The sequence below is a fragment of the Nerophis ophidion genome, linkage group LG19 (genome assembly GCF_033978795.1).
Source record: "Nerophis ophidion isolate RoL-2023_Sa linkage group LG19, RoL_Noph_v1.0, whole genome shotgun sequence".
NCBI classification, from domain to species: Eukaryota; Metazoa; Chordata; class Actinopteri; order Syngnathiformes; family Syngnathidae; genus Nerophis; species Nerophis ophidion.
Window position 1 is genome coordinate 19,547,243 of NC_084629.1, and position 22,127 is coordinate 19,569,369.

Sequence of the window (22,127 nt, forward strand, 5' to 3'; positions counted from 1 at the left end):
TTCCTCCCCGGTTCTGAACTCCTCCTCTCTGTCGAAACCCTCTTTGTGACTGAGCAGGGTTATATGGGCACTCCCTCACCCAATGGGAGGAGTCCCCACACAGGAAACAGCCTTGGTTTCCTCCTTGAGGCCTTCCCCCGGAAAACCCTCTCCTTCCTCCACCCCGTGGGCCTCCCCTTCCCCTATTTTGTCCTCCCCCTCTTCTGAAATGTGGCGTCCCAGACTCCTGAACGTTATCGCCGTCCCACTGCTGTACAGTTTGAGACATAACCTTGACCTGATCTTTCTTGCCCTTCTTTTTGTCGTTTAAGTCATCTTTAGCTTTGGCTAGTTGTAACTTCAGTAATTGTGCCTGCAAATCTGCTTTGTCTTTCTCATCTTGTTGTGTTTTGTCTCGAGCCGTGTTAAGGTGATGAACGAGATGCTTCTCCCATGTACAAAGTTGACATCCTAACATGTCAGGGTTACTTTTCATGGCTGTTTGCACTGACTCAGGCACTCCACTCAGAACTGCTTGTCGGAACCACTCGGCCTGTGACCCAGTGTTACCGGGGTACTGGCCGGTTTGATTGGTCCAGGCCTCTTTGGCTTCACATAAAAACTGCCTGGGGTTTTGTTTGGGGTCCCATCTAATTTTAGGCATAACGACTGAATTAGGCAGTTGGAAATGACTACGCATTGCAGCACCAAGAGCAGTGCATAGTTGGGTGAATCTGACCTCATCGGACAGTGTTAGAGTTTTTGCGTCCGTCTCTACATCTCTAAGATTAGTCTGGGTCATGCACCGAGCAGCAACAGCGCGGAAATCTCCTAATGCCAGAGTGTGCCTCTTTCAATGTAAAATGTGGGATACATGCCGTGGGTTGGAGGCGCATAAGGTGGAGGACATGTGGGGACATGAGGTGCAGTTACCGATTTGGAGTGAAGCTCCTTTTGGTGCAGATGTTTGGTGCTTTGCCAGCAGATCAATAGTTCAGCCCACTCCCGTCGCTCCTTCTCCCAGTCGCGCTCCTTTTTCCTCCAACTGGAATTCTGCAACAAACCTGCAATCTTTCCCTGCTCTTCCGCTTCATCTCTCTTTACAGCAGCTGTGTTCATCTTATCAAGTATCAATTGTCCTAAGGGCCCTATATGTTCCAATGTTTTCCCCATGTCCTGAATAAGTTGTTCTAATTTTTGTTTTGCTTTTGTTACTTTCTTCTCTTTATCTGTTGGCTTTGATGTGGCAGCTAGGGCATTAGCTGTGGATCCGATTTGGGTCAATAGGGTGACATATGGGCTGACCGGGCCCCATCCATCATCATCTATTTCTCTATCAAACTCTCCTTCCATTTTTTAACTAGACTCTGAGCTCCACAGTTTTATTGCGACAAGAATCTTCCCGGAGATAGCTGCGTTAGCCCACTGCGGTTCTCTGAGAGACAAGCTTCTATGCCGGCCCTAAAGGTCGGTCCGGTCTCCCACTGGGTGTCCTATCACAAGAACCACAGCGTTTACTCCAAAGATAAGATGTCTCGCTTATCAACTGGGTGATTTAGCCCTCGCTGCGTGTCTGTTGGTCAGATATGGACGGTTTTCACCGCCCACCCCGCCCTAAACTGTAGCGAATGAACGACGTTCGTTGGCACCGTTAGGTATCCCGTCAGTTCATCAGCCGCAGACACAGCACACAACGAGTATTCACACAACGATTTACTCAGAGTCTTATTCTCCCCACTTCCCTTCTTACCTCAACAATACTTAAAATACACACACAAAGTTAGTGTCACATACACATTCGATACCCACACAGTATTGTCTTTAGCTTAAAGCTGTGTTATCGAAAGACTACTCACTCTCTGTTTTCAACTGCAGTTTCCTTCGACTGTATTTTTCTTGTCCCCTCATTTTTCCCACGTAAAACAACCTATTTTGTTGTTTTGATGAGTTTTATACAGCGATATTTCAATCTCTCCAAGGTTTATAAACCTATTTTCCCAAACGTTTTTGGAGTTTTCATATCGTAACAACAACTAGAATTTAGGGACCTCAACCCCCGGGACTCTAACCCAGCCGCGGTACTAACCGCTCCTGGACCCCGTCGGATCTCAGGTGGAGTTACGCCACTCTCGAGGTTACTGTGTATTCCTCCTGTATCGAAGTTATTTACACTTCTACTGACTCTTTTAGTTTTTATGTTTTATTACAAGTACATAGGACAGGATACTATTTTAGTAGTTTCCAATATGCAGAATTTGTTTTAACAGGTTTCTGCTTACCTTATTTGTAAGTGCCGGCTAGTGTCTTTGTCCTTTTTAGGTCCGAATGGTCCTCTCGATGTTCTCCTCACAACTCCCTCAATCACGGACAAGCCCCCAAATTGTTGAGACGCATTTTTAGTGCCGTCTCACCCGGGCCGGGAGCAGGAAAACAATTCGAGGAGGCAGGATTTGAGTCAAGTAGAAGTATTTTATTTAACGCAGTCTGCAGAGAGCGGAGATCGTATAGTACACTTGAACAGTAGTACCAGGAAAACCCAAAGCGATCTGTCTGAGAGTTTGTTGTACAGCAGCTTATATACACTGTGCTAGTAGTTATCTGATTGGTCAGTCTACTGACTGACGTCAGTTGCTATGTGTCTCGTGTCTAGGAAGTACTCTTGGTTTCCTGTTAAGTTGGTTGTTGCTCAAGCATCTGTTTCCTGTATGTGCAGTGTTTGCATGGTTTCCTGTTATGTTCGTTATTGTTCAAACATCTGTTTCCTGTAGGTGCAGTGTTTGGCACACCGAGCCAAATTGAGGTCAGGACGTTTGCTTTGTACACTCGTTACCGCCAATGTATTTCTTGTAAAGTGTATAAAAACGAATATGGAAGCTGGACAGATAAGATGCAAAAAACCAACGACTTTCATGTGGTATTAGACAGAAAAGAGGAACTTTTTTTCTCCTCCATTTGAAAACGTGGACGTCTGATTCCAATCAATGCAAGTCATCAGAATCAGGTAATACACCAACTTATATTCTTGTCTTCATGAAAGATAGGAATCTATATGTTAAACATGCATGTATATTCATTAAAACACCTTCAATATGTGAATAAAAACGGCAAAATAAATACATATAAATGATATACTGTATATATAAATGTATGTATATATATATGTGTATATATATGTATGTATATATATATATATATATGATTTGTGTGTGTATGTATGATATGTGTGTGTGTATAAATGATATGTGTGTGTATGTATATATGAGGTAGATCACCTCGACTTGGCCATTTACTAAGTAATTGATAAACGTTGAAAAACTTGTTGGGGTGTTACCATTTAGTGGTCAATTGTACGGAATATGTACTGTACTGTGCAATCTACTAATACAAGTTTTAATTAATCAATCAATCAATCAATCAATCAATCAAATCAATGAAGGCCTACTGAGGCTATGGTGCTGTTAAGTTATTGTGGCCCAATGTGCCATTTTTTTATTTTATTTTAATGTACTATTATTTAATATATATAATTGTTTTAGTTGCTTAAGAGATATTCCTGGCTCTGAATTTGCTCATTGCTATTTTTATGTTTTTGTGCATTATTTGTTGCCGTAATCAGGTTACTCATCAGTTACTCAGTACTTGAGTAGTTTTTTCACAACATACTTTTTACTTTTACTCAAGTAAATATTTGGGTGACTACTCCTTACTTTTACTTGAGTAATAAATCTCTAAAGTAACAGTACTCTTACTTGAGTACACTTTCTGGCTACTCTACCCACCTCTGCACACTAACAAGCTAACTGTTAACATAGTAACAGTTAACATGCACCAAGTAACAAGATATAGGACTCTTCAGTAAATAACTGCAAAATGAACAAAAATAAACTTGCATACTAATATGTTGACAATTAGCATGTGTCACATGACAAAATATATGACTCTGGTATATACCTGCAAAATGAGCATAAATTTTAGCATGCAAAAAGTTAGCATCTGCAGAGTAACAAAATATTTGACTGTTGAGTGTATTCCTGCAAAATGACCAAAAAAAGATGACATACTCACATGCTACTGCTAGCATGCTAACAGCATGCATGAAGTAACCAAGTATTGGACGCTGGGGTGTATATCTGCAAAATAAATAATGTGTCATTCATAAGGGGGGAAACCTGGAATGTATCATATATACAAATAGATAGCCTGAATGTCTACAATAAATTGAATATTTTAACTTTAGGATGGTTGAAATCAATTGAAAAAAATGTGTTACAAAAAGATGACACAGCATTCGCACACAATTAAAGGCCTACTGAAATTAGATTTTCTTATTTAAACGGGGATAGCAGGTCCATTTGTATGTGTCATACTTGATCATTTTGCAATATTGCCATATGTTTGCGGAAAGGATTTAGTAGAGAACATCCATGATAAAGTTCACAACTTTTGCTTGCTAACAGAAAAGCCCTGCCTCTACCGGAAGTCGCAGACGATGACGTCACATGTTTGATGGCTCCTCACATCTTTACATTGTTTCTAATGGGAGCCTCCAAAAAAAAGTGCTATTCGGACCGAGAAAACGACAATTTCCCCATTAATTTGAGCGAGGATGAAAGATTTGTGTTTGAGGATATTGATAGCGACGGACTAGAAAAAAAAAAAAAAAAAAAAAACGCGATTGCATTGGGACGTAAATGTAAATGTAGTAAATGTAATGTAGTAAATGTTTTTAGACACATTTACTAGGATAATTCTGGGAAATCCCTTATCTTTCTATTGTGTTGCTAGTGTTTTAGTAAGTTTAACAGTACCTGATAGTCGGAGGTGTGTGTCCAAGGGTGTGTTGACGCGCAGTGTCTCAGGGAAGTCGACGGCAGCTTTATGGGCGTCAAAAGCTCAGCTGATCTCCGGTGAGAAGCGACTTTTTACCACAATTTTCTCACCGAAACCTGCTGGATGACATTCGGTCGGAATCCATGTTCGCTGTAATCCATAGTAAAGATTCACCCCCGTGAATTTTAAACAAGGAGTCACAGTGTGTTTGTGTGGCTGAAGGCTAAAGCTTCCCAACTCCATCTTTCTACTTTGACTTCTCCAATATTAATTGAACAAATTGCAAAGGATTCAGCAACACAGATCTCCAAAATACTGTGTAATTATGCGGTTAAAGCAGACGACTTTTAGCTGTGTGTGTGCGCGCAGCACTCATATTTTCTAACAGCCCGTGACGTCAAGCGTCCACGTCATCATGACCCGACGTTTTCAAGAAAAAAGTCCCGGGAAATTTAAAATTACACTTTGGTAAACTAAAAAGGCCGTATTGGCATGTGTTGCAATGTTAATATTTCATCATTGATATATAAACTATCAGACTGCGTGGTGGGTAGTAGTGGGTTTCAGTAGGCCATAAAGAAATAAAGCACTGTCCCTTTAAATCTGGGGTGGAAAAAAAACCTGTGAATGAAATCAATCCATTCATAAAAATAGGTCAGTGCCGCGCTCTGATTGGCCGAACAGGGACCTCATCAATTATTCATGAAGCCCCACCTCGATTGGCTGCTTCATTGAGTGACAGGCGCAGGGGGCCAATCAGCGCTCGGGATTGTGCCTGGCGCTCTCATCTTGCTGGAAAACGCAAGAGGAGCGTGAAGAAGACATCAGTCAAGTTTTGTTCGAGGACGAGCCAACGTCGGACTGGTAGCTTACCCTTCTGCTTGGACATTAACTCCTACTCGTTCAACCTTATTTCGCCACACAGGAGACACCTAAGGACACCGGCCCAGGTAAGAAACGTTGTTATATTTAAAGCAAGTGAGCGCCATTTTAGAGCAAACATGGTATTGTTACTTTTTGCATGCATCGCGTGCAGTTACTGCGCCATGTTTCGTCCTTACAATTCATTGTGTACTGTTTTGCTGTATCAGCACAGATAAGAATGTTTGTGGGGTTGTTGTTTTTTTATGAATGGAGTGGCCCCCCTTCCACGTATAGAGTTTCACTTCATTGACAAAAACAAGGGGCAGGGGAGGGGCGGGAGGCGTAAAAAGGGGGGGTTGGTAACGCCCCCAACATCAACACCCGCCTCCCTTCCCAAACATCAACACCCCCCACCCCCACTCCCCAACATCAACACCCCCGTGGGCCAAAAAGTTACCAAAGTTTGTTTCGCTGAGTGATGACGTGAACGTTACACAATGCGTGCTTTGTGGCGGCTCGCCGATGCGTTCAGGGACCACCGGTTGTTTGGGATGGCTCCATTTAGCAGCCTTGTGGTACCAACGTTTCTTGCAATAACCGAAATTTCCCCAGCCACCCGTAAATAAATCAATCAATCAATGTTTATTTATATAGCCCTAAATCACAAGTGCCTCAAAGGGCTGCACAAACCACAACGACATCCTCGGTAGGGCCCACATAAGGGCAAGGAAAAACTCACCCCAGTGGGACGTCGACCATGATGACTATGAGAAACCTTGGAGAGGACCACATATGTGGGCAACCCCCCCTAGGGGACCGAAAGCAATGGATGTCGAGCGGATCTAACATGATATTGTGAAAGTGCAATCCATAGTGGACCAAACGTAACCGTGAGAATCAAGTCCAAAGTGGATCCCGTGAATTGCACGGCCTGAATATCAAGGTTGGAGGCTTTTAAAGTGTCAAATGTTAGCTGGGTAAGTGAACGCACCGTGTGAGTGTGTGTGTGTGTGTGTGTGAGTGCTATCTGCTCGGCGTCTGCAGTAATTGCCTCCAGCGACGCTTTATTCGTCATCCATTAGCGAGAGAGAGCACAAGTGAGTCATATCTGGGAGATGCGAGAGTGTTGTTGTCGGACGGAGACAACTTTGTGTGTGTGTCTTGTACGGTGTGTATCCGCCTCACTCCGCTAACGTTAGGTACATTTGTGTTACGACCCCCAGCACAACAATGGATGACTTCTACGACCAGCAGGTTCCGTTTGTCATGGTCCCGCCCAGCGTAAGTGACGCGTCTCACGCCCCCCCCCGCCCCCAGTCCATTGGCACGGTCAGCATTCACTTCTGACTTCTTCTCCCCCCCCTCCCTTGCAGGAACCCGGCAGGGTTTTGAACGAGCGGAAGAGGAAGTTTGTGGACACTGAGCTGGCCCAGGACACGGAAGGTACGCAACGGACTTGACCACTAAGGCGAGGATTTCGACGCAGTGCCCTGATATTTTTCTGGGTCTTTCTGATTCGCAGAACTCTTCCAAGATCTCAGTCAGCTGCAGGATTTCTGGATCGCAGAAGGTGAGGAACGAGGGTTTCTACGGGTCTTCAAATGGATTTGTTGAAAATGAAAGCGGTTAAAAAAGCATTGAATGCGATGTCCACATTTTTGGGCGCCACCACATCTGGCAGCATCTGCTACCACTGCAGAAAATGGTAAATGGGTTATACTTGTATAGCGCTTTTCTACCATCAAGGTACTCAAAGCTCTTTAACACTATTTCCACATTCACCCATTCACACACTGATGGTGGGAACTGCCATGCAAGGCCCTAACTACAACACATCAGGAGCAATGGTGAAGTGTCTTGCTCAAGGACACAACGGACTTGATTAGGTTGGTAAAATGTGGGGATTGAACCAGGAACCCTCAGGTTGCTGGCACGGCCCCTCTCCCAACTGCGCCACGCCGTCCCCCCCAAAATACATTCTCAGATTAAACAGTTTCGTGAGCCAATTCTAATTCACTAGAGCACAGATGTCAAACTATCAATCTGCCCAGTCCTTTTATACCTGGAAATAATAGTGGATAAAGTAATTTATATTTTTTCACTAAATGTGTACTTTGTTTCCATCGAAAAAATTACAACTTTATCATCTTATATTGCAACAAATATTATACTGGCATACGTTCCAAACATTTTTTTTCTTAAAAAACACCAAAAAACTTATGATATTCTTATGAATTCAAAGCAAGTTATTCATGAAATTGTACACTGTAAAAAGAAAAATTAAAAAAACTTGTCTGCTCAGTTGCCAGAACTTTACCGTAAAAATACCAACATTAGATTTTGTGGTAAAATGAAACCCAGTCATCAGAATTTTACCCTAAACTTTTGTACCGTTTTTCTGTTTGCAGTAACAGCCGTTGATTTTACAGTTAAGAAAATGTGGTACTGTTTTCCTATATACCCTAAAATGCTTTAAAACCTACGTATTTTTTACAGTGCCATGCTTTTATTTATTTTTTACAGCATATTACTGTAAAATGTTAAAAAAACAGTACCACTTTTTGGCACGCTAAAAAACTGTCAGCTCAGCTGCCAGAATTTTGACATGAATAGTATGGGGTTGTTGTTGTTTTTTTGAATTTACAGTAATATACTGTAAAACAAAACCAGTAATATTTATTGTAAAATTCTGGCAGCAGAGCTGACAGTTTGTTACTGTAAAAAAAAGTGGATTTTCCTCTTTTTTTTTCATTTTACAGTAATATGCCGTAAAAGCACCATAATAATTATGGTAAAATTCTGGCAGATGAGCTGACAGTTTTTTTTACCATAAAAAAGTGGTACTGGTTTACAGTAGTATGCTGTAAAAAAAAAACACTAACTTATGGTAAAATTCTGGGAGCTGAGCCGGCAGGTTTGTTTTTTTTTACTGAAAAAAAGGTGGTGTTGTTATTTACGGTAATATGCAGGAAAACACAAATATTTATGGTAAAATTCTGGCATAAATTACTTTACAAAAAAGTGGTACTGGCATAAATTACTTTACAAAAAAGTGGTACTGATTTGTTTGTGTTTTGTTACTTTAATATGCTGTGAAAAAACAGTAATATTTATGGTAAAATTCTGGTAGCTGAACGGACAGTGTTTTGTTGTATAAAAAAGTGGTACTGCTTTTTTTTTTTTTTAACAGTAGTATGCTGTAAATCAAACACTAATATTTGTGGTAAAATTATGGCAGCTAAGCTTGCAGTTTTTTACTGTGCAAAAAAGTGGTACGGTTTGTTTTTAATTTACGGTAATATGCTGTGAAAAAGCACAAATATTATGGTAAAACTCTGGCAGGTAAGCGGGCAGTTTTTTACCGTACAAAGGTGTGGTTCTGGGGTTTTTGTCAATTTACAGTAATGTGCAGTAAAATAGTAACATTTATGGTAAAATTCTGCCAGCTGAGCCGACAGTTTTTTACCTTGAAATCTAGATTTTTTTTTCAGTGTACGTGCAAAAATAATCAAATGCATCGGCAATTGTGGAATAATTGCATGAGGCGACTCCTTGTATTTTAATATTTGTGTATTATTGACTGTTACAAGCGGCCCTCTAAGGGCAGTCATAACCAAGATGTGAAAATAAGTTTGACACCCTCGCACTAGAGTAACAGTTCATGTAAACTTTTCAAAATATTGACTTACAGTATACATACAGATGTAGTTTTGACTACATATTATAACTACCTGCAGTCAGTTCTAAGTAGCATTAAAAATGCATTCATTTAGATTTGTTAAAGCTGCTGATGCCCTATAAAATGCTGACTGGGAGCTCTGAGGTTGAACATTAACATGGTTGTGAAGTGTTTCTAACTTTTTGTGTTTTGTGTGGAGCAAAGTCCTGAATGTAGTGAAAATCTGCTGAGCGACAAATTTTTTGTTGTTGTTTTGTGCGTTAACCTAGTTCCTCCATCTGTGTCATCCACAGCCCAGGTGCCGGACGACGAGCAGTTTGTTCCAGACTTCCAGTCGGATAGCTGTAAGTAGTCTTCCTTCATACCGGGGACGTGCGTCTGCTGTGTTGGAAAAAAAATAGATGATAACACCACATAAATATGAATATTTGTTCATTGAGCTGTTATAAACGCAGGTTCTCTACGGTTGCCGTCCTATGAAGTAAAAATGGCTGATTTTGCACATTTACCAATCAGTTGGTAACTAGGGATTGCCGATAGGGCCCCAAATCTATATTGCGACATATATTGGAGCCTCTTGTAAAAACAATACATATATTATATGGCATATAAATGATAATGGAACCATTTCATAACGGTTTACAAAGGCTGCATATGTACGCACTAACATATTACATTTTTTTTTAAAACATCAATCTACTTCATCAATTATTGTTAATATCTGATTACTTGCTGTTTGAATGTGGCTGTTAAAATGTAATAAAAACGTATTTTCTGTTCTAACAATACTTGACTTTAGCTTAGAGCAATACTACACATTTGCGTATCAGTGCAATACCAAATAGTTACAGGGGCCGCATTGGTCATATCCATCCATCCATCCATCCATTTTCTACCGCTTGTCCCGTTCGGGGTCGCGTGGGGTCCTGGAGCCTATGTCAGCTTTATCAATGTTCATAATTAGTCCGGTTTTCCCCTTAATGTATGTGAATGCAGCGCGCCGCCAGAGCATTTTTATTACAGCCACACCTTGAAAATAGGTGGGTTTTGTTACTTGAAAAAAAATTTAAGTATCGTCATATAATAAATTGTAGCCTCCAGAAGAAATCACACAAAGTCCAGGGCTATTTTTAACTTTTATTACCAATCTTATGATAACAAACGGCACAATTCTAACAGGTTTTAACTCCCGTGCAAGCACTTCCCCGGACACACAGAACACTTCCTTATTCTCCACCAGCCACTTTTCAGGCACAGACTGTTTACAAACATGGGATAAACTGACATCAAACCACACGAACATAAAACATTAAAATTAGCTAGTTGTTACGGTAGGAATTGATATATATATATAGCCTATTACTTGCGCTCTATTGACAAGTGATGTACCAAAAACTTTACCACCAAAAAAAGACTGATCACCGAAAACCGCACTACCGAAACTGGATGTAAACAAAACGCAGGCCATTGTCTGGAACGTTGTCTGCATATCTGTGATGTGAACATAATTTTGATATATAATGCAGACATACCTGCATTATACACTGCACATCTACAAAATGTGAAAATATTAAAAGGACAGTGGCGGCTTTTAAGAAGAGAAAGTGAAACTAGAGTGACTGCGCCAAGCAAATGTGACGTCATGCTCGCTGCAGCCTCTTAAGTCAGGGACATGGAGGGACAGAAGTAGGGTTTCTAAACCCGACTACATTCGATAATGACACCAGAAGAAGATGCTACATTTGTTGCTAAGTGTTTTAATAAAGAAAAGTCATTAAAAGTCTGTAAACACTTGAAAAAATCTCAAAAAAGTACCTTGTACAAAAAGCAGCAACAATTGAAAATATGGCAAAACAATAACAAATGTTAAAAATAATTAATGAAAACAGAGTATTAAATGTAGGTAAATATATTTTTTGCTTTTTTAAATAAAAAAAATAAAAAAATCACATCGGAAATTACTTGATGTTATTGAGACCAAGGCCCCACCACAACAGGTATGTTGGCAGTTTAGGGAAAACCCTCTAAAGTGGTTAATTAAATAATTACAATTGTGATAACTGCAATCCGACAATATCACTTATCATTAAAATTTCCCTTTATTCTGTTTCATTTCATTAAAAAAAAATGTATACTAAAGTCAATAGTGCAAAAAAATAAAACAAAAGCAAAAACACTATGGTCTCTTATATCCCGAGTTTGTAAACAATAAAAAAACGACCAAAAACTATTTTGTGTAGTATCAACCTTATATTGATAGTATGCTTGGTATTGTTGCTGTCAATATTTATATCGATCCGCCCACTCAGGTTTACTTTCAAGAGCTTAGCGGTTAGCTATGCCTTTCTGTATCCGTCTATGGTGTATAGGGTAGCATGTTTAGCTACTCCTTGTCCTCCAATGATAATGGTACGTACAGGACTGTCTCAGAAAATTAAAATATTGTGATAAAGTCCTTTATTTAATGTAATGCAACTAAAAACATGAAAATGTCATACATTCTGGATTCATTACACATTAACTGAAATATTGCAAGCCTTTTATTATTTTAATATTGCTGATTATGGTATACAGCTTAAGAAAACTCAAAAATCCTATCTCAAAAAATTTGAATATTTCCTCAGACCAAGTAAAAAAAAAAGATTTATAACAGCAAAACAAAATCAAACATTTGAAAATGTAAATTAATGCACTAAGTACTTGGTTGGGAATCCTTTTGCACGGATTACTGCATCAATACGGCGTGGCATGGAGGCAATCGGCCTGTGGCATTGCTGAGGGGTTATGGATGCCCAGGATGCTTCAATAGCGGCCTTTAGCTCATTTGCATTATTGGGCCTGGTGTCTTTCAGCTTCTTCTTCACAATAACCCACAAATTCTCTATGAGGTTCAGGTCAGGGGAGTTGGCAGGCCAATGGAGGACAGTAATGCCATGGTCAGTACACCAGTTACTGGTGGTTTTGGCACTGTGGACAGGTGCCAGTTCATGCTGGAAAATGAAATCATCATCTCCATAGAGCTTTTCAACAGATACAGCTTCAATAGCCGTATTCCCATGGTCAAGCCACTCCTGAACTCTAGACAACGGAAGTTCCGTCAGTCAGCAATGGTTTGGGGAGCCATGTCAGCTGCTGGTTTTGGTCCACTGTGTTTCATCAAGTCCAGAGTCAATGCAGCTGTGTACATGCTTCCATCTGTTGTAAAGTACTGAGTGCATAAATTGACATTTTAAAATGTTTGGTTTTGTTGTCATAAATCTTTTTTTACTTGGTCTGAGAAAATATTCAATTTTTTTGAGATAGGATTTTTGAGTTTTCTTAAGCTGTATGCCATAATCACCAATATTAAAATAATAAAAGGCTTGCAATATTTCAGTTGATGTGTAATGAATCCAGAAGGTATGACATTTTCATGTTTTTAGTTGCATTACAGAAAATAAAGGACTTTATCACAATATTCAAATTTTCTGAGACAGTCCTATATAAGAAACAGTTTATTGATGATTAGGGATTCAGAAGCTACAATGTAAAGGGACCTTAGCCGCTAACATGTATTATATTATAATAATTTAGTATTACTGTATGTATTACAACTGCTTCGAGCACATTTCAAGTTTGTAAAAAGTCTTTGCCTCGCTGTACGTCACTGCCGCTTCCTAAATGGGAGGTTTTTAACGTTCCTATTCTGCAAGTGAAGCTAACTCAAGTCGAGGTCACTCCTCCTTTGTTCGAATGTCTTAATCCCGACGAGGACACACACCATCCTTTGTGCTCGGAAGTCCGCTTTGAGGCTCATGTGCGCCCACTCTCTCCCTCTCCACCATTTTGAGTTTAATCAGCCGATTGGCATGGGGCGTCACATGAGCCAAACCTCCTAATCTAATTTCACACTTTCCCGCACCCGGTCTAGATTACAGCAGAAAGGGCTGTCTCTCGCCCCGATCACCACAAATAGTAATTATGTGTACATACAGTATGTATATGTCTGGAGGATGCTAGCGTGTGGTTGTCTTCATCAGGGACGTGTGCCTGTCATTCACCAAGGCTGCACTGAGTCTGTGGTGCAGCCGTCATGGCCGCCGCATTAGTAAAGGGAGTTTGATTATCTGAGAGTGCGATGAAGGACTTGCTGACAGTGGTGGCCGTTGCCAGGCTGCAAGCTTCCTCGCTCTCGCTTTCACGCGTATACAAAGCCAGATTTGAAGATGAGACACTGGCTTGATGTACAAAACAGAAAAGTACTGACACACAACCCTAGTTCTTCATCTTGACTCAAATTATTCATTTTAGCAAAACTTCTTCCATCTTAGTACGCAGTCACTTATCTCCACGTACCTCCGACCAGCTGAATGACATCAACACAGGAATTTTGTTGTCGATTGACGTTTGATGTAGGTGTTTGATGTAGGTGTTTGACATAGGTGAAGTTGTTTGATATCGGTATTTGACGTCAATGTAGGTGTTTGACGTCAACGTAGGTGTTTGACGTCAACGTAGGTGTTTGACGTCAACGTAGGTGTTTGACGTCAACGTAGGTGTTTGACGTCAACGTAGGTGTTTGACGTCAACGTAGGTGTTTGACGTCAACGTAGGTGTTTGACGTCAACGTAGGTGTTTGCCGTCTACGTCGGCGTTTGACGTAGGTGCTTGACGTTGGTGTAGGTGCTTGACATCGCCGTAGGTGCTTGACGTCGGCGTAGGTGCTTGACGTCTAGTAAGTTCAAATTTGCAATTCAGAACACTTTTCGAACAGAACCATTTTTTTATAGAAATAACTTCCTAAATTCAGTGTCAACTAAAGGGGCACTTGTTTCAAGAGGAACTGCACTTTTATTTTTCGCCCATCGTTCACTATCATGAGAGTGAAGAAGACATAAGGTGTTTTGGGGTTTTTTTGCATTCTAATTTGTAACAATTGGCTCATTATTGGTGGCTAGCAATGCAGCTAACGGGAGCAATCCATTCTGCCTCTAAATCAGTTTAAAAATGCATTAAAAAAACGCCAACAATACTTCATTTACGTTCCTTAACCAGTATAATAACCAAGATGTAGCGACCTTGTTATTGTATGAGCGAATTCTGAGGAATTTTTTTTCTAGCGTAGTAACACGTCAAAATGCTACGGCTTTAGCCATGAGCTAGCTACTCGTCAACAGCTAAATGGCTTTTGAATGTGTAATGCACAACAAGATCCGATAAGACAAACCAATCTGAACTGAATGAAAAAGATGAACACATATATTAAAGTATCTGTAAAGTATTAGCCCTTATTTCATGTTTTGTTCATACACAAGTTTGACAGTGTATATACTGTAGTAGTAATAACAAACATGACGTGTTGCCTGTATGATTAATATTATAGTGACCCACTTGATGGACAGTTGTCTGTTTGGTCGAGCCGGCCAAGGAAATTTTTTCCAGTTGATTTTGGAAAAAAACGCCATTAATATCGGCAAAGCTTGGCTCCAAGCTCCACGTTTTCAGCGTCAAGTCACGCTGACCTCAGTCTCGGCTTCCTTCTGTTCCAATGTTTCACTCTCTGTTTGTGCTCGCTTTATATAACCAGCAGTTCATCCTCAGTATATTCAGCTTCAGAAAGATAAGGTTGTGAATCCTCATTTGTTCAAAAACAATTGTCTTTGTTGTCTATTACCAAGTTTGCCAAGATTAGAACACACATGCATTGATTTTATAAGTAGAAACACACATTTGTTGCAGGAAGTCGGAAGTGTGTTGCTATGGGAACGGAAATAAATCCGTTGAGGAAATAAGTTCCAGCATTGCTTAAAATTACCAAAATATGGTAAATGTTGTACATATTACATATTATGAATGTCTGTTACTACATTTATAAATACTATGTACTTGCAGTGTGTATATAAAACCTTGATGGAGGGTTTTGAAGTTGTTTTAGAAGGCATTGAAAGCTACAATGGTGACTCCTATTAGCCACAGCTTGCAAGTATTTTTTTATCATCTTTAGAATTCTTAAAAAGAGACATTAGGAAAAATTCTAAAAAAAAAAGTGCAGTTCCCCTTTAATAAGAGAAATAACATGGTGGATTCGATGGGTCGTTTGACATGGACAGTGTGTCGACAATCTCCTGGTTGTAGATTCAACTGCACTTAAACTGTGGGAGTTTTGTGACTATCAGGTTTACTTCCTGGTGGGAGAAAAGGTGACATGTTCAGGTACTTTTGTGCGTGTAGTTGGAGCACGGGGCTGCATGTCTGAATAGCATACGAATGCTTTGCATCATTTAGGTTGCAAGAAAGCTCTTTTCCCCAACATTAAACATGAAGAGTGTACACTCAGCCTTTGTTTGATCATCTGTGCTCCACCGACCCCTTTCATCGTCTACTCGCCTCCCTTGCTGCTCACTATCTAGTTTCTTCCCTGCTATTATGCAGGGCATTGGAACCCGCAGTCAGCCACGGGTTTATGTCTGTCCTAATAGGATCCAGACGTGAGGTTTGATGGATTTTGTGTGTCTGGTGCAGTTTGTGTCACGGCGACAATAGCAGCCGTGGTTGAGGCGGTATGATACATGACTGGTAAGTGGTCAGATGAGGGAATGCATACATTGTCCAAGCATCATTTTACTCCCCCGAAAGTGATTAAGACAACGGTTGCACTTCTACGGCTTCAATTACAAAGTGTCGGAAGTATCTGAACTTCATCTTATATTTTTCTTTCCCCTTTGCCCAGTGATGTTCCATGGCCCACCACCGACCAAGATCAAGCGTGAGCTGACAGCCTCCAAAGAGCTTTCCCCCTGCCACCAGAACAGGAGTCCCATGCCGTACGAAGAGAAGTGCCTTTACATCAACAGGTACAAGATGGTTGCTGCTATTTTAGGAATTGTTGGATTCCTAACTGCGTGTTCCTCAAACTCAGTGCCTGCGACGGGAAGTCCACCCCCACGTTCAAGCCGTTAACCCCTCCCTCCACGCCGGTGTCTCCATGTGGCCCAGCAGGAGCGCATCGCCTCAGTGAGCAGAGTCCTCCTCGCCCAAATGTAGCCAGCTTGCCCGCTGGACCGCGTCCGGTTCATGTTCAGCGACAACAGCATCCCCACCCACAGAGCACAGGCCCACGCAACCAGCCGGCACATCCGGTCCACAGCCCGTCATTCGCCGTGCCGTGTGCGCCGATCGGCCAAGATGCCAACAACTTCACGCCAGAGCACAGGTGAGCATTTCTTTTTAGGTAAACCAAGAGTAGCGGATGCTGGCTAGTACTGCACTGCTCGAATAATTCACAGAGAAAGTGTGGAAGTGGGTTCAAGTCAGCGTTATGTGAGACTATGTCGACACGTCTGTGACAATGTTGTGATCTGGGATCTGTTACTTTCTCCCACTATCCTCAGGTTCCAGCGGCAGATGTCTGAGCCATCTCTACATTTCCCCCCATCAGACAGTCAGCTGCACACCCACTTCCTTCCCCAGGCACCCAGCAGCAACCGGAACAGTCGACCACACGAGGGCCGCCCCCTGTACCACCGGCAAATGTCCGAACCCTTGGTCGCTGCCTCCCCTCACGGTTTTAAACAGGAACTCATTGACCCAAGATACACTGAGCACGGCGTCCCCAACCCTCCAGCTCCCCCACGCCAGTCTGGGTGCCACCTGATGGACATCAAGCAGGAGCCCCGCGATTTCTGCTTCGATTCCGGTAAGTGACGTCTTACAATTGGTTCATTGAGCCAGGTACTGTGCAGCTGGCCCGAGGTAGGGAATGTGCACATCCTATTTGTTCAGGCGTCTGACATTTTAGTGCAAGTTTTAGCACTTAGCAGAGGCACGGCAGCACAGGTACTCCTTTCACTCTCGCACTGTCCGACTTTAATCTAAACGTTCCTCCCGAGTCACGCCAGTCAAGTAAAAGTGGGTCTTTCAGCTCAGCGTAAGCCTCCAAGGGCAAAAAGTAAATGGGTCACTCACTCAGGTGGCTAGAAGCTCCTCACTGAGCCTACCTGGAATAGATTGAGTCCAGAAATCCTCAGAGGACTTGGTGGCCTGTAAGGTAGTTGATCATAAAAGACAGGGAGTCAAACATTTTCCAGTCTACCTTTTTTTTAGTGGAGGAAAAAAAACCTTCAAGCAATGATGAAAGAGAATGTGGTCACATGGTACAAATCAAACAAGCTACTGGCTGTTGTCCTTCTGACGCCCACACAGCCAGCTGTTCTCCCTGCTCCACAATATTATGTCCTCTTCTCCTGAAACGCTGTAACTTTGGCTGGGGGAAAAGCCAACAACGTCATGTACTCTCATTCCTTTTCTGCACTGGCTGGCCTGGTGGTGATGTAATGACAAATCCTCTTAGGTTCTTATGGCCTTTAAGTACCTACGTCACAGGGGGCTATCATCTGGAGCTGGGCAGAGGATGTCCACGTCAGGGATACTAGCTTGAACTGCAACCAAAAAGCAGAGATTTACAGCATCGTTTGTCTTTCCTTGCGTCCACGTTCGAGTCTCGCTCAAGGTTGATCTCTGTCAATCTTATCAGGTGACAGCCCACTGAATGAGGCACAGTGGAATTGCGGATGGCATGCAGAAAAAATGGAAACCAGGCCCTGAAGCCCCCAGAGGGGACAGTCGCTGTAACTTGATTATCATTGAGATTTAACACAGCAGCCATAGTGCTAATCCTGTTTAAAGGCTTGCAGAGCGTGAGTGGGCAGTGCAGTGCTACTTGGATCTGGAACACTCGTGTGTGTGTGCGGTAGGGGTGGGGGCAGTTGCCGCTTAATATGACCCAGTAGTGAGACAGTAAAGCCGCCATCATTACCAAGGCACTGATCTTTATCAACATGAAGCCAATCCCGCAAATCAAAGATGCTATTTCAAGTATCTTTATGCGCACAAGTCCAAATATATCTATCAGCTGCGAGGTGGATTTTGATGTGAAGCACATTTGACATGACAGAAAAGGCTGGGCTGTCTCTGGTCTAAAATTATACTTCCACCGTCTTTGTTTTGCAGAGGTGCCCAACTGTCACTCATCATTCGGGAGAGCGGGGAGCTTCTACCAAAATAACCATGAAAGTACGTTTTTGTTTCTCTCTCTCATATCTGGCGGGTTACAGGTGTTTTCGTCGGCAAGGCATTTGTGGCCCTTGAGTCGAAATCAGGACAAGTGACTGGCATGTTGGAGAGGGGCGGTCAGCAGGATTTTTAACGAGCAGTCACTGCTAGTGATGTTGCTGCTATTAGCAACCGAACCTGAACTCAAAACACTGATACCTCAAACCAGCCATGCCCATTGAAATTAATTGAAATCCATTTAATTCGTGCATGGGCCTCCAAAAAAAGGCCCTTTTAATGTATAACATGCTTTTCAAAAAGAAAACTAACTTTTAGATAATAAATATTGTTTAAAAATCATACAATAGCATTTACTACAAACTACAGTAGTTTTGTGAAATAATGTAATATTTAGCATTTACCTTGGCGAGCAAACTTTTGTAGGTATCTCCCATAAGCTGTTTCGCTGTCCTGTAACAATAAAAATGAACTGTTGGTTAGAAATCGGATAGACTTTATCCCACAAGCGGGAAAATATGTGAAAAGCACCAAAAAGCAGCACAGAAGTCGCAAAAGTGCCACTCCTTTTGCGCAGTCCTGAAGGCAAAAATGGAAACACAAGAGCACATAGCTCCTGCAACCAGCAGCCACTTCAGCAACGCCATCTTGGTGTGACGGACCATAGGTCAGAGTTGACAGCAAGCTGTGTTTGCGTACCACATTTAATGCTTGATTGTCAGTCATTGAGTCAGGACAAGACAGACCAAACTGAAACACTTCAAACACTGCAGAATCTCCACATTTCATGGATAAACTGTCTTTTTGGATATTTTTGGCTGCATGCCCCCGAGGCCGGCTGCGGTTTTTGTGATGCGGACTGACGGTGCTGTCGTCGGGCTGATTTTACCTGTCGGCTAACCAGTAGGACATGTTTTTAATGGATTGTTTGATTCGGTCATTCACTTCTTCTCCTTCGCAATAACTTTCTCAGTTGCCGTGGCAAGATTTTTTTTTATCTCTGGCTGTGGGCTGTACACAATTACTTTTTCTACAAACTATGAGGAGGATTGCAACTTAAAGCATAACAAAAAGCAGAACGACATCTGGTATCTCAAAATACTCATAAGTTGGGAGACACGTAAGTTGAGGTACCACTGTACTCACAATAAACCTATTTTCTTTCAGGCTTCTCCTTCGACAGAGATCCTCAACTCTACTTTGACGATACCTGCGTCGTACCTGAAAGATTAGAAGGTGAATTTGTTGGACTCGTCTATTATAGAATCCTCCATGTCAAGTTGACACCAGATGGTCTCACCACACTGTGGCCGTGGCGCGGTGTCCATTGAGCACCCAAATTCATCCTTTTTCTTCTCAAACTGATTAGGTAAAGTGAAGCAGGAGCCGTCCATCTATCGAGACGGACCCCCCTACCAGCGCCGCGGCTCCCTACAGCTCTGGCAGTTCTTGGTCACTTTGCTAGACGACCCGGCCAACGGCCACTTTATCGCCTGGACTGGTCGGGGAATGGAGTTCAAGCTCATCGAGCCAGAGGAGGTTAGTCACTTGGCCGCTGCTCTTTTCATGTGAAAGACAAAAGTATAGATCCAGTTTGTAACGTTCATCTCTGAAGGTGGCTCGCCGCTGGGGGATCCAAAAGAACAGACCAGCTATGAACTACGACAAGCTTAGTCGCTCTCTTCGTTACTACTACGAGAAGGGCATCATGCAGAAGGTAAAGGCAGGTTAACCTTTTTTCCGTTTCTTTTGAAGTGTCCTCAATAGCACCTGTCTTGAGTGATATTTTAAGAGGCAAACCTTTTTGTGTTTCTCAGGTGGCTGGCGAGAGGTATGTGTACAAGTTTGTGTGCGACCCCGAGGCCCTTTTCTCCATGGCCTTCCCGGACAACCAGAGGCCCAACCTGAAGGCCGACCTAGACGGCCTGCCAGGCCTGGACGAGGACACCGTGCCCCTCACCCACTACGAGGAGAACACTCCCTATCTGCTGGACAGCGGGGAGCATTGTCTAGCGAGCTTGCCTTTCGTGGACGGTTGTGGTTATTGAAGCACAGAGCAGCCTCCTGGCGCTCGGCACACACAAACATGCAAAGTCTCTAAATGGCAGACTCTTTCAATTCAGACATTGAACTGCTGGTTGGGTCGGAGGAACCTAATGTGGATCCTGGCTGGCTTACGGACCTAAAACCCATCCATGGCTAAGAATGGACGAGGGTACGATGAAACTCAACGACGAAAGCCCTCGAGACTTCTGAAAGTTTGTAGAAGAACATGATTCTTGAATTTGGGTCAAAAGTGCAGATTTTGTGATTATTATTTTTTTGTGACAATCTAAATTCTAAATGCAGCACTATTCCGTAGTTGCCTAACAATACTTCTTGCGTGTCTGTTTTAATGTTACTGCATCTGGACTGAAAGATGAATGACAGCTTTGACTTGCACACATGCTTTCAAGCATTCATGTACATATGATTATGGGTTTTTCTGTAACGAGACCAGAGGATTCTTGGAAATATTTGTCGGTCTACTGTTAAGTTGTTGTGCTCTTTAAATTATCCTCCCCGTGTAAGAGATTGTATCCCTTCCCCCACTTTGAAGACCTTTGGTACGATGCCCCAGCCGGTGTTTGATTGTTCCATTTTAAAACTATCTAAAATTCAAAAGAGATGCATATGCAAGTACATACTGTATTTCCCAGCCGAGAGACATTTTTATACATTTCCTTATTGATTTTCTGTCTCTCTTAATGCGCTGGTATGGCAAGAGCACCATGGCGTTGCATGCAGGGTAAATGTATAAAAGCTGGTTTTTCAGCTTTGACTCAGTGACTTTGCATGGCCTAATCACTCAGCTGACATATTGCTTTACCGCCTTGGGGTTAACATTTGTTTTAAACTTAGTCTTTACTCTGAACAAGGGCAACATTAAACTTCTATAAAGATTATATATTTTTGCTATAAGGCTGCAGTCCATGCTTGAGTTTAATGTATCAGCTTTACAGTTCTGCCTCTAATAGGGCTGTAACTGTTGTTTTTTTCCTAAGAAAAAACATCAAATATCATGACGCACTCGCTGCAGATTGATTCGCTTGCTTCTGCGAACAGATGGATGACAAGATGTTATCTCGCTTGCAAACGAGGCGTGTAAAAGGCCAGAGTTCCAGCAAAGGCCACATTATGGGACGGATGCCAGGCAGGGCGCAGAAACACTCTGCGCTTGTATAGGCTTCATCAGACTCCTCACATTGTGCTCCTTCTGATCATGTGTACTAGCTCCAATAAACACTCCTCTATGCTTAACTGCGTTCCTGCTACTTCTCAAACCTCTACCTCCGTTATTGCCGGGAGTTTGAACTTGCCTGTGAGTCACCTGCTTTTCTTTTTCATAGGTGAATGATTACACCACGTCCCTTTTTAGAAATATTCACGTGTGCTAAGAGCCACTAAATGATTCAATTAAACAAACCAAATAAAAAAAAACAATAAAGCAAACTTGGAGACACTCAACTTTGTTCACAATTCTACGTCAAAAAGATACAAACTACTTCCTCATGAAGCTGAGGTATGCTGGACAGTGAAACTCCCATCCTTTGTGGTTTCTACAGAACGGTGTGGTACAGCAGTTGCACGGTTTAAGACAGGAACTGCAGAGGGGAGAAGACCATGGGGAGCAGCTTTCTCACCACCACAGACATCTTCATCGGCAGATGCACCACCCTAAAATCTG

The 22,127-nt window shown here is 42.1% G+C and overlaps 1 protein-coding gene across 4 annotated transcripts; it reads left to right on the plus strand.

The window, feature by feature from the left end:
- The first annotated feature begins 5,610 nt into the window (after positions 1-5,610).
- Positions 5,611-21,892, plus strand: LOC133538127 (ETS translocation variant 5-like). 4 transcript variants are annotated; one of them, XM_061879459.1, is made up of 13 exons: positions 5,611-5,759; positions 6,897-6,954; positions 7,047-7,116; positions 7,196-7,243; positions 9,646-9,696; positions 16,062-16,185; positions 16,251-16,544; positions 16,723-17,027; positions 18,341-18,403; positions 19,568-19,636; positions 19,770-19,939; positions 20,016-20,123; positions 20,218-21,892. In XM_061879459.1, the coding sequence occupies exons 2-13, from the start codon at positions 6,904-6,906 to the stop codon at positions 20,446-20,448; spliced, it is 1,584 nt and encodes a 527-aa protein (XP_061735443.1). In that variant the 5' UTR covers positions 5,611-5,759; positions 6,897-6,903; the 3' UTR covers positions 20,449-21,892. The 4 variants fall into 4 exon arrangements, with proteins under 4 accessions (XP_061735443.1, XP_061735445.1, XP_061735446.1 ...); XM_061879460.1 differs by having other exon boundaries at positions 5,612-5,759; positions 20,016-20,117; XM_061879461.1 differs by lacking the exon at positions 18,341-18,403.
- The last annotated feature ends 235 nt before the right edge of the window (positions 21,893-22,127 follow it).